The sequence below is a fragment of the Microcaecilia unicolor genome, chromosome 7 (genome assembly GCF_901765095.1).
Source record: "Microcaecilia unicolor chromosome 7, aMicUni1.1, whole genome shotgun sequence".
NCBI classification, from domain to species: domain Eukaryota; kingdom Metazoa; phylum Chordata; class Amphibia; order Gymnophiona; family Siphonopidae; genus Microcaecilia; species Microcaecilia unicolor.
Window position 1 is genome coordinate 119,258,779 of NC_044037.1, and position 13,611 is coordinate 119,272,389.

At 45.1% G+C, this 13,611-nt stretch overlaps 1 protein-coding gene across 1 annotated transcript in view; it reads right to left on the reverse strand.

The window, feature by feature from the left end:
• ITGAL (integrin subunit alpha L) overlaps positions 1-13,611 on the reverse strand; it is a 430,397-nt gene that overhangs the window by 53,280 nt on the left and 363,506 nt on the right. Inside the window, exons 25-27 of the mRNA XM_030209478.1 lie at positions 9,645-9,752; positions 8,585-8,674; positions 7,212-7,292 (exon numbers count right to left, since the gene is read on the reverse strand). Coding sequence (XP_030065338.1) covers positions 7,212-7,292; positions 8,585-8,674; positions 9,645-9,752 — 279 coding nt within the window. The remainder of the gene's footprint in view (positions 1-7,211; positions 7,293-8,584; positions 8,675-9,644; positions 9,753-13,611) is intronic.

Consider the following 13,611-nt stretch of genomic DNA (forward strand, 5'->3'; position numbering starts at 1 on the left):
GCGAGAAGTGATGAGAGTATGGATGAGGGTTCTGATAGCGTGTTCAGAAAGGAAAGGGCGAATTTTGGCGATATTATAAAGGAAGAAATGACAGGTTTTAGCAATCTGTTCAATATGTGCAGAGAAGGAGAGGGAGGAGTCGAAGATGACCCCAAGTTCAGTGGCGTAGCTAGGGTAGTTGACACCCGGGGCCGGTCATTTTTTAACACCCCCCCCCCCGGAATCGAGTACTAGGCATACCGAGAATACAAAACACTCAGGACCTATAGAGCAATTCTACCATACCATAAGCAGTAATTTGTACGAGTCACACAAGGAAAAGGAATGCATCTTAAACACTACAGTGAGCACTAGAACATCAATTCACCTATTGTAAAACAAAAACAGACAGATTAGTACAGATCGTCGATCCTGCACAGTCAATGCCAACTGAAAGCCATGTCTTTTTCACAAATAGATACACCCTAATCCACTATAGAATAAGTAATCACAAACTTTCTATTTAGACAAAAATTAAACTGAACCCCCGATGCCAGACTCTGCATACAATGCAACACCACAGAAACAGAAAATGTCCTCTAGTACTGTGCAAAATATAAAGACAGCAGATGTAAATTTGAAAAAACTAACAAATACCAATCACCACTTTACAAATTAACAAATAGAAATAAAACAAATAATATCATTTTATTGGACTAATACATTTAGCTTTCAGAGGCCAAAACCTCCTTTCTCAGGTCAATTCAGTATAGTACTGTTAGTGTCCTATCCTGACCTGAGGAAGGGGGTTTTGTTCTCTGAAAGTAAAATGTATTAAAATTAGTCCAATAAAAAGATTACCTTATTTACATGTTCTATTATAAACATTTATTAACACAGCTACAATACTACTTTATCCTAAAGCAAAAAAATAAAAATATATATTTACAGTTCGTTGTCTCTGGTTTCTGCTTTCCTCATCTTTTCACTGTCTTCCTTCTGTCCAGCATCTGTCTTCGCTCTCTCTCTGCCGTCCAGTGTCTCTCTCTCTGCCCCTTCCATCCACTGTCTGCCCTCTCTCCCTTTCATCCACTTCTGCCCCTTCCATGCACCATCTGCCCCAGTCTGCCATCTCTCTCTCCCCCTTCCATCAACATCTGCCCTCTATCTCTGCCCCTTCCATCCACCATTTGCCCCAGTCTGCCCTCTTTCTCTCTCCCCTTCCACCCACCATCTGCCCTTTCTCTCTGCCCCTTCAATCTGTCTGCCCTCCCTCTCCCATTCGTCCAGGGTCTGCCCTCCCTCATGTGCCCCCCTTCCATCCAGGATCTGTCCCCTCTCTCTCTCTGCCCCCTCTTTTCAGCCCCCAGTTCCAGTCCCCTTCATCCACCACATGCCTTGCATCCCCCCCTTTCAGCCCCAGAATCATTCTCCCACCTGCCCCAGGCATGGACCCATTTTCCCTCCTGCCCCCTTGTCAGACCCCAGTTCCAGCTTCAGACCCCTTCTCCCATCTGAGCACTCCCCTCCCCCCCAATCCCCTTCTCCCCTCTCTGAGCACCCATCTGAGCTCCCCCACCCTCTCTAATCCCCTTTAAGCACCGCTCTGAGCTCCCCCACCCTTCCCAATCCCCTACTCCCCTCCTTGATGCTCTCCCACCCTCCCTAATCCCCTTTAAGCACCCCTCTGAGCTCCCCCACCCTTCCCCAATCCCCTTCTCCCCTCTCTGAGCTCCCCCACCCTCCCTAACCCCCTTTAAGCACCCCTCTGAGCTCCCCCACCCTTCTCCCCTCTCTGAGCTCCCCCACCCTCCCTAATCCCCTTTAAGCACCCCTCTGAGGTCCTCCACCCCTCCCCAATCCCCTTCTCCCCTCCTTGATGCTCTCCCACCCTCCCTAATCCCCTTTAAGCACCCCTCTGAGGTCCCCCACCCCTCCCCAATCCCCTTCTCCCCTCCTTGATGCTCTCCCACCCTCCCTAATCCCCTTTAAGCACCCCTCTGAGGTCCCCCACCCCTCCCCAATCCTCTTCTCCCCTCCTTGATGCTCTCCCACCCTCCCTAATTCCCTTTAAGCACCCCTCTGAGCGCCCCCACCCCTCCCCAATCCCCTTCTCCCCTCTGTCCCCCCCCGACCCGACCCAAGGTCCGTTCTCCTACCCTGTCCTGCTTTAAAAAAATTTTTCGAAGCGCCGGAGAGTGGCAGGCAGCACACCTCGTGTCTGCCCTGCTAGTAAAGAAGATCTCGCTGACGTCATCGCCCTTCCCACATTGAGTCCCGCCCCCCTCTGAGGCAACTTCCTATTACTGCGAGGGCGGGCGGGACTCAGTGTGGGAAGGGCGATGACGTCAGCGAGATCTTTTTTACTAGCAGGGCAGACGCGAGGCGCGCTACCTGCCACTCTCCAACGCTTCGAAAAAAAAAATTTAAAGGCGGAGCAGCGGGAGCGGAGCACCCCCTCACCCGATGACACCCGGGGCGGACCGCCCCCACCGCCCCGCCCTTGCTACGCCACTGCCCAAGTTACAAGCAGATGAGACAGGAAGAATGAGCATGTTGTCGACAAAAATAGAGAATGGGGGAAGGGGAGAGGTTGGTTTAAGTGGGAAGATAAGGAGCTCAGTTTTGGACATATTGAGCTTCAGGTGGCGGTGAGACATCCAGGTAGCAATGTCAGAGAGGCAGGCAGATACCTTGGACTGATTTCTACCGAGATTTCTGGTGTTGAGAGGTAGATCTGGGAGTCATCAGCGTAAAGGTGATACTGAAAACCGTGGGAAGAGATCAGAGCATCAAGGGAGGAAGTATAGATGGAGAAAATGAGAGGTCCTAGGACGGATCCTTGAGGTACTGTTATGACCCGGTAGTAGTGAGCCCCTGTGCCCCGACTGAGCACGGCAGAGATGGAGTGACGCCGCACTCGGTCAGGCAGCCAGACAACCCCTAGCTTCACCTGGGAAGCGACCACTATTCACCAAGAGTTGAGCTCCCAGCTGCAGGTGGCCACCAGGACTTCTGGAACCAGCGGGGTTGAACAGCCGCTGACCAGGATGGCAGGAACCAGTACTCTGACAGGCAAAGAATAGTCAAAATCAGTCCAGGGTCAAGGCAGGCAGCAAACAAGCGTTATCCAAGAAAATTAGCCAAGGTCCGGTGCACAGGTAAACAGGAACAGAAGAATAGTCAGAACAGCACTCCCACAGCAACTCCTCAGAATAATTGAGGCCAAAGCAATGAAGGCCTGGAGGCAGTGCTTTAAATAGTGAAGCAATCTGAGCAAACCAAACTCAGGTGAATCCAACATGGCTGCCCCCATAGGCGATCCTCCCAAGCCCAAATATGGAGTTCCTTCCTGTTCTCGTTTATACAAGATGGCTACCCCATCCTGAGCTAGCCAAGATGGCTGCTGCCCTTGCTCCAAGCCTGATGACAGCTGCCAGACTTAGGAAACTGAAACAGACCCTCCTAAGACTGAACCTTGTCCCTTTTGGACGGAGCTGAGGAATGACTTAGCCGGGAGGAGCGTTGAACAGGTGAGGGACGTAACAGGTACACCCACTGACAGCGGGATAGAGGACTTTAGTAATGGGAATGGGATATACACCCCATCACAGGGGGATGCCTACACAGGAGACTATTACTACAGGTAATGTCCCTTTAAGAGATGGTCCAGAAGCATCAGGCAGTGGCTTGGCAGCCTGATGTTTTCAGGCAGTAAATAACCCCAGCTAAAAGCGAGCGACTGTACTCTATTTCTCCAGAACCAATGCGATGGGGAAACATTACCTATCCAATAACATGTTACATCAGGGCTTTTTTTGAGGGGGTACTTGGGGGTACTGAGTACCGGCACCTTTTCCATTGTCTACTAAAATTGACCCATGGATCCCAAGTTTTAATGAAAGAACTCAGGCTCTACACAACAATTCTGCCTTGTCATAGATTCTGTGACTGGTTGCAGGGGGCCTGGCTATTGTGGGGTGGGTCCCTCAGTGATCACCCCACCCCGTCATTTGAGTACAGGCACCTTTTTCGCTAGAAAATATGCACTGTGTTACATTATTTCACCACCAAATCATTTTGTACCAGGGACGTAGCCAGACTTCGGCGGGAGGGGGTCCAGAGCCCAAGGTGAGGGGGCACATTTTAGCCTCCCCGGAGACCGGGGCTGAAGAGGACTTCGGCTGGCAGGGGTTGGGGACCCCCGTCAGCAAAGGTACCTGACGGCGGCGGCAGCAGCGGGGGAGGATTGAGGACAGCGGGAGGGGGAGTCGAATGTGGCGGGGGAGGGTTGGCAGCGGGGGGGGGGGGGGGGTGAAAGCAGGGGGGCCAGGGCTAAATCTGCGAGGGCCCATGCCACGTGGTCCCACCTAGCTACGCCCCTGTTTTATACGCAACCAACCATGGCACTCTTGGAGATCTGCAGAAACAAACAGGAGACAGTCTACTGCAGAAGCAGAACAGACAACCAAACAGCTGTTTGGTTGTCTGTCCACTCTTAGAGGTCTGCACCATGCACGGCCTTAGGGATTTGCTTGAGAAGGGTCTTAACATCAAGAGCATGTACTCCCATACCTAAATCGAGTTCTCAACAGCATAGAAGTTGTTCAAAATTCTTTGGAGGTGTGATTTGGGCCTTATGGTAAACGAAAACAAACCCCGATGCAAATGTTCAGAACCCAGTGCTTCCTAATGAGTAGTTATGTATGCTCCCAGAGCCTGTGTGTGTGTGTGTGTGTGGGGGGGGGGGGGTCCAAAGAATTAATATAATAGACTGTGCATAGGCAAACTGTTCTCCCCCAGTGATAAGTTGTAACTTTTTCTGAAGAGATTCATAGGGTATCAATGAACCATCCTCCCTTAAAAAGTGCTCAACGCAGGCAAGCCCTCTCCTATATCAATTCTGTATTATCCCTGAGTCCATTCCCCTAATAAGGGAAGCAATTCACTGCATGTTGTAGAGTACCCTCAACAAGATATTAAAGAGCGCCACAGCTGGTGCAAAGGTTGCAACAAAATACTGTTTTCTATCAAGGGGTAGATGGTCTGATGTCTTACAGTGGGGGAAATAAGTATTTGATCCCTTGCTGATTTTGTAAGTTTGCCCACTGACAAAGACATGAGCAGCCCATAATTGAAGGGTAGGTTATTGGTAACAGTGAGAGATAGCACATCACAAATTAAATCCGGAAAATCACATTGTGGAAAGTATATGAATTTATTTGCATTCTGCAGAGGGAAATAAGTATTTGATCCCCCACCAACCAGTAAGAGATCTGGCCCCTACAGACCAGGTAGATGCTCCAAATCAACTCGTTACCTGCATGACAGACAGCTGTCGGCAATGGTCACCTGTATGAAAGACACCTGTCCACAGACTCAGTGAATCAGTCAGACTCTAACCTCTACAAAATGGCCAAGAGCAAGGAGCTGTCTAAGGATGTCAGGGACAAGATCATACACCTGCACAAGGCTGGAATGGGCTACAAAACCATCAGTAAGACGCTGGGCGAGAAGGAGACAACTGTTGGTGCCATAGTAAGAAAATGGAAGAAGTACAAAATGATTGTCAATCGACAAAGATCTGGGGCTCCACGCAAAATCTCACCTCGTGGGGTATCCTTGATCATGAGGAAGGTTAGAAATCAGCCTACAACTACAAGGGGGGAACTTGTCAATGATCTCAAGGCAGCTGGGACCACTGTCACCACGAAAACCATTGGTAACACATTACGACATAACGGATTGCAATCCTGCAGTGCCCGCAAGGTCCCCCTGCTCCGGAAGGCACATGTGACGGCCCGTCTGAAGTTTGCCAGTGAACACCTGGATGATGTCGAGAGTGATTGGGAGAAGGTGCTGTGGTCAGATGAGACAAAAATTGAGCTCTTTGGCATGAACTCAACTCGCCGTGTTTGGAGGAAGAGAAATGCTGCCTATGACCCAAAGAACACCGTCCCCACTGTCAAGCATGGAGGTGGAAATGTTATGTTTTGGGGGTGTTTCTCTGCTAAGGGCACAGGACTACTTCACCGCATCAATGGGAGAATGGATGGGGCCATGTACCGTACAATTCTGAGTGACAACCTCCTTCCCTCCGCCAGGGCCTTAAAAATGGGTCGTGGCTGGGTCTTCCAGCACGACAATGACCCAAACATACAGCCAAGGCAACAAAGGAGTGGCTCAGGAAGAAGCACATTAGGGTCATGGAGTGGCCTAGCCAGTCACCAGACCTTAATCCCATTGAAAACTTATGGAGGGAGCTGAAGCTGCGAGTTGCCAAGCGACAGCCCAGAACTCTTAATGATTTAGAGATGATCTGCAAAGAGGAGTGGACCAAAATTCCTCCTGACATGTGTGCAAACCTCATCATCAACTACAGAAGACGTCTGACCGCTGTGCTTGCCAACAAGGGTTTTGCCACCAAGTATTAGGTCTTGTTTGCCAGAGGGATTAAATACTTATTTCCCTCTGCAGAATGCAAATAAATTCATATACTTTCCACAATGTGATTTTCCGGATTTAATTTGTGATGTGCTATCTCTCACTGTTACCAATAACCTACCCTTCAATTATGGGCTGCTCATGTCTTTGTCAGTGGGCAAACTTACAAAATCAGCAAGGGATCAAATACTTATTTCCCCCACTGTATGTAACAAATCATGTTCCGTGGTGCAAAAAGGATCTGTTCATAAGTAATAGGGGTAAAATAGTCAGACATACATACCCTTTAAGAAATTCCAATGTCCATTTGAAGCAATGTATCTTAAATTGCTTCCCTCATACTCCAAAGATAATTCAAAAATGTTGAAAGAGAGGAAAAAGCCTCAGAGCCCAACTGGAACTCAAAGTGTTGCTCTCAGATTTAACGGATCAAGTCACCTCATTGTCTGAAAAAACCTCCCTCTACAAAGGCAAACTTTCAGTAGAAATTTTCAATACAGTGCCTAGTGTCCATAATTCAAAACAGGTATATTACATAATTGTCTATTAAAAATCTTTCACGATCATCAACTGAATTTATATTGTAGAAAAAAATCACTTAGCTGTAAACTTTTTCATGCCGGTAAAATGGTCCCACTGACAATGACCAATGTTTTGCCAGGGAGCTGCTTCAGAGTTTTAAGGACCATATTATTCAAATTACTGCTGTTAGCAGTCCACCGCAACCAGTCAGAAAGGTGCCAAAGCTGACACACCTAATTCCTTACCCCCCCCCCCCCCCGGCTTACCTCACTCTTATTCTGGATGAAGAGGTCCCCAGAGATGTCATATTGTACCATGTCTATGCCTTCCATGCTGCATTGAAAGACCTAGGGAAATAGGCAGGGACAGAAATAAAACAGCAAAGAGTGGGGTCAGGTCAGGGTGGGTGCAGGAGGAGACAGACTATCATAAGGCTCAGGGGAGCAGGGAGAGACAGAACAGTGTGGGGCAGTGACAGATAAAACAGGGGGCAAGGAGAGACAGAATAGGAATAGGAGGAATGGGAAGGCAGAGCAGTACCAGAGTAAAAGGGTAAAGGAGAGAGAGCAGGAAGACACAAGTCAGGACCAAATAGGTCAGGGAAATAGAGAGAAGAAAATCAGACAATCAGGAATGATTGAAAAACAAGAAAGCCATGCAACCTGGATCACTATCACTCCAAGAAGAGGGGATGCACTGAGCACTAGAGTCTAGTGAAATAGTTGTCAAGCCAGTCCTTGGGTCATACTCTGTCAGTGAGGTTTTCAGGATATCTACAATGAATTTGCATGAGATAAATCTGCATGCATTGCCTCTATTGTATTCAGACCTATCTCCTGCATATTCATTGTAGATATCCTGCAAAGTTGTCAAGCTGGGTGTGTCCTGAGGACTGGCTTGAGAACCACTAGTTAAGAGGTTTAGATACATTGTAGAGCATATTTACCAAGCTGCAGTAAAATAGCACATTTCTACTCCATTTTGTCATGGGTAAATTCCCATGAAAAGTATTACAGTTCATTGAATCTCATGATGGTCCTCACTTGCTCCTGCTCTGAAAGCCCTGGGTTAAAAAATGGTCACTATGACTTTCCTGTTGCCATTTTAGCAAGCTATTTACAAATTGTCATTGAAATAAAGTTTCTTGCATCTGAAAAATCTGAATCTATATCACTAGCATTTTCAGGTATCATTTTGAAGGTTTTGAGACTTCCCATATCAATTAAAGGATAGGCAGCCTCAGACTATTTAATTGCTTATCTTCTTTTCCCCTTTCTATTAATTCATTCTGCTTTGAAAGGAGAATGGTTGCACCTGATTTCACCTGCGAGAATTTCTCTTTTGGATCCCACTGCCAGACAGGCCTTAGCTCCCATGGTTTCATATAGGTGGAAGAAATAATGATCTGCAGCTATGGCTTCTCCAGTCATATGGCCCTAATTTGGCCCTACCTAATGATACCACAATTAGAAGAGTTCCATATTGCAGGTCTTTCAGCTGCACTGTCTTCTTCCTTCCATCCGCAATTACCCCAGAACTTGAGGCAACAGGGTCCCTGTTGCTTTTATGAGGTTGCTTAATTCCTTTTCGCCTTGTCATTCCCTTTGACTTTCCCTGTACTTAATAGAAAAAAAATTACCAGGATCTTCCCGGAGATGTTTTTAATCAAGTGTGCTTGTGATATTTCTCTCTCACCATCCAGGAGTGGTCTACATGGCACCTTAGGGACCTGAATGGAAAAATAATCAGTGATTAGCTAAAGATGGATAAAGAGAATAAGATAGACAGGATAAAGGGGAGCGGGAAGTGGGAAGGGATGGAAGAGTGGAAGAGATTGTTGAACCAAAAGATATAAGAAAACAACCTATTGGCTCATAGGAGTATCTTATTGTAACAAAGTTACTTCACTGGCTTCCTATCCGTTTCCGCATTCAGTTCAAACTCCTCTTATTGACTTATACATGCATTCACTCTGCAGCTCCTCAATACCTCTCCACTTTCATCTCTCCCTATATTCCTCCCCGGGAACTCTGTTCACTGGGTAGATCTCTCTTATCTGCACCCTTCTCCTCCACCGCTAACTCCAGACTCTGTTCCTTTTATTTTGCTGCACCATATGCCTGGAATAGACATCCTGAGCCGGTACATCAAGCTCCATCTCTGGCCGTCTTCAAATCTAAGCTAAAAGCCCACCTTTTTGATGCTGCTTTTAACTCTTAACCCTTATTCACTTGTTCAGAACCCTTATTTTATCATCCTCACTTTAATATTCCCTTATCTCTTGTTTGTCATATTTGTCTGTCCTAATTAGATTGTAAGTTCTGTCGAGCAGGGACTGTCTCTTCATGTTCAAGTGTACAGCGCTGCGTATGTCTAGTAGCGCTATAGAAATGATAAGTAGTAATAGTAGTAGAAGGGGGAGGAGATTACAGTGGATTTTGCATATATAAAGTCAGATAATGTTTTGGTCTTTTTTTTTTTATTCATTGAAATCTATATACTTTGCTTTGTTTAATAAAAAGATTTAAACAAACAAATAAATAAAAATAGCCAGGATATGGATTTTGGGGAATTCTATGCTAGTGGTGGTATTGTATTTATACAAGACATATTTCATCTTTCAGCACAGCAGCATGATGTGAGAAGTAATCTAGCAGTAATGGAAGAAAGACTACTCCACTCGGTTATCCAGTACTTACTGTTGTTATATTTGTCACATTCCACACCAGTCCTTTGGGGAAGGTGACAGGCACTTCTAAGGTGACAGTAATTGGAGGACAAGGATACTTCAGGAGGAGGTTCTGTACCTGTAAGAGGATACCTAGGTTAGTGCAGTCAGCCAAGGATGAGAGAAAAACACTCATATTTAGAAATATTGTCCATGAGACTCATAGGAGAGATGTGAAACCATATTCTAGTTGATATGACAGAAACTTTATTAGGCCAACTACCAAGGAGAAGCATGCAGGGTAATTTTATAAAGAAGATTATATAGAACCAGCTAAAGGGTCCTTGGGAAAAGGGAGAGGGAAAATTACAGGAAGTGGGACAGTCAGAACTCTGCCCCTTTAATCCAGCTGAACCCAGATAAGGCTTACATAAGAACCATGGGTGTGTTGTAAATGTGGCTGCTGGGGCAAGAAAGAGGAAGTCAGGTATAGACTACAACAGTCAGAGGTTCAATGGAAAACCTGCACCCCCTGGAGGATCAAACGACCAGAAACAGACAGAGCTACATTTCCAAGACATAGGCACCATGGTATAGCAAAGAGAGGGAACAAAGTACAAGCAAAAGTCCAAACAAAGAAAACAGCACCAAGGGCCTTAAAAAGAGGGACACAGTTCTTTAATTATAAACTTTGATAAAAACAGTCATTGGAGAAAGACCCGACACGGGCCGTGTTTCAGTGCTCCGCATCTGCGTCAGGGGTCTACATAAAATACAAAACAATGAACATTGAGAAAATAACATAATATAATAAAATAAAATATACACTACAGTCAAACATGAATACAAATTATATTCAAATAGGAACCTGTAATAAATAATGTAAAATAATAATGATAAAGATGCACTCATCAAAACAATTAATATCATTTCAAAAAAACTTCACACTGGTATATAAAAAACCATATGATGATATATAAAGAATTACATACTAGTATATATCTATTCAAAAAATCTACATAATGGTATGTAAAATATAGAAAATAATGCAAGGGATGAGTATTTAGGAAAATAGCTCAGGAAATCTACATAATAAGATGTGAGAGTTACATAAAAGAATCCTAACATTGTCCAGATAAGGTTTAAAATGTGGCAAACATTTCATATAATAGTATTTTCAAAACCATATCAAACAAAAAATATATTGGTTCATCAAAAATAGGATGCCTTGAGATGTGAAACACAGATCGTGTAGTCAATTAGTGTGAACAGTATATTGTAAAACATTTAACAAACTTAAAAGAGACTCACCACGATAATGACGGGGAACATATTTGTAGGGTAACTCGAAACAGCTGATAGTCAGGGGCGTAGCTACGGGTGGGCCCAGGCCCGCCCAAACTTAGCTGAGGCCCGCCCAGTTTGTCCTGCTCCAATGGGTGCCGGTCTTCTAGGCACTGGTTAGGCAGCAGCTGCACTGTGGAAGTGCACAGTGACATAGCCTTTTAGTTTGCCATGGCTCAGCCATGTGTGTTTAGGAAGCATCTCCTACCTGCAGCAGCGGAACCAACATTTTTTTGTGCAGGTCCAGGTCGGGAATGGTGGCTCCTTCCAGTGCTGCACCATTGCTCCTCCCTCATCAGTTTTTATATCCGATTTACCGCATCGCTCAGACTCAGATCTGGAGGATTTCCTCTTTAGAGAGAGCCGTGGAGCACGCCTAGAACTGCCACCATGAAAACTCCCTCAAAACTTCCTTTAAAAAGGAAACCAAAGTGCTGAAGACCCTTTGCAGTCACTGCTCTCCGACCAGTCCGACGAGCGTCTCACTCAGGATGCCTGCCTTGCATTGTCCCCATCCCCCGCACCGAGCAGGGAAAATCTGCTGCCAGTGCCGCAGCTCACTCTTGGCCTAGAGGGTTTCCTTCACTGTTCCAGCCAGGCTGCCAGCAATAGTTGAAAGGTTTCTGCACCAGCCCGCGGCTCCAAACAGGCACAGGAGTCAGCACAAGGAGCACACTGCATTGCTGTCTCGTTTACACAGATAAGCCCAGTTGCCAGGTAAAACAAATGTTTTTTTTTTTTAAATATATGTACAGTGTAATGCTGGTGGTGGGCTATTCACTGCCTGGGGGGGGGGGGGGGGAAGTATATTTGTTTAATCATTAAATACACCTTTTTTTTTCCTCCTTGGCAGTGAAGAGCTTACCCCCACCCAGAAACCCACCAACATTAAAACTTTTTGTTGGTGGGTTTCTGGGTGGGGTGGGCTCAGTGCTCAGGTTAAAATTTTTAAAAAGGTGTATTTTTCATGTTGGTGTGGGTTTTTGAGTGGCGATGGTTCTGCAGTACCCAGGTTAAAATTTAAAAAAAATGTTTTATATGTAATGGAGAGGTTTCTGGTTAGGTTAGTCTCTGCAGTACCCAAGACATTAAAAACAAAACCCCAAATGTTTTATATTTAAAAATGTTGGTGTACTTCAGAGTGGGGGGAGGGGAGATGCCACACTATGGGGGGTGGTGGGTAGGAGGTAGGACAGGGCTGATGCTAGGCTACAGGGGGGAGTGGGGGTGGGGTAGGGTAGGGCTGATGCCTAGCTATGGGATGGTAGGAAAGGGAAGGGCTGATGCTGGGCTATTAGGATGGATTGGGGGGGGGGGGGGTAAGGATGAAAGGGCTGATGCCGGGCTATGGTGATGGATGGATGAGGGGCTATGAGGATGGATGGATGGGGGATAGGGAAGGGCTAATGCTGAGCTATGGGGAGGGAAAGGAAGGGGTAATGCCTGGCTAAGCGGATGGATAGTGCCCACCCATATTAGCTTTGGGCCCACCCAAAATGTCAGGTCTGGCTACGCCACTGGTTTTCAGATATGTCTACAGTATATATTCCTTATAAAGATAAATGTCATGTTTATTTATTTTATTTATTTATTTATCACATTTGTATCCCACCTTTTCCCACTGATTGCGGGCTCAAAGTGGCTTACAATAATACTGTGGTAAAGTTACAATGCAAGAAGTACAATTTTTGCAAATTGAGAGCAGGATAGAAATAACAGTTAACAGAAAGGTATTGAAGTAAGATATAATTAACAATTAATCAGTAGTAAATAAGAAGATAATAAGGTGTAATTAGAGTCCATTGGATATTATAATAGTAAGGGATAATTCTGATTATGTTGAACCTGAGGAATAAGCCTTCTTGAACAATATTGTTTTCAATGATTTCCTAAAGTTTAGGTAGTTCTGGGTAGTTTTTGTTAATTTGGGTAAGGCATTCCACAGTTGAGTGCCAATGTAAGTGAAGTTTGAGGTGTAAATTGATTTATATTTTAAGCCATTACAGTCTGGGTAGTGTAAGTTCAGATATGATTGTGAGGAACTAGTTCTATTTCTGGGTGGTAAATCAACCAATTCAAGCATGTATTCTGGTACCTCACCATAGATTATGTTAGTAGAGATACTTCCCAATGCGGCAGGCATTGATGAATTAATCGGCAAAACTTATATCGCTAAAAGCAGGAGTATATTACGTCTAACCGCGATGTATACAGCTTGCAATAAAATCTAAAACAGTACGACTGCGATGCGTATGTATTGTAATAGTAAATATCTTGCTCATAAATAACAGGCATTGAAATTCGAAAACGGTACATTACAATCTATGTTTTCAATAGTTAAAAGTGAATGAAAGCACTTACCTACGCATATTCGGAAAAACAGTACTCATAAGATACAGAGCTAGCACTCTCTTTTGATATTGGTGTCCGATAGATGAAAAGAGTACATTTTACAGAACCCAGTTTAAATGTGTACAACCTAGTGACGTCAGTGATGACGTTTGACGTTCGGTATTGTAAAAGAAATTAAAAATAGCGATATAATTTAATTTTTGAAAGATGTGTTTTAATTCAAAGTGTTTATTACAAACTGCAGCAATAATAACCTGAATAATGAGATAAATATAACTTAAGCGCTAAAAACGTCATTGATG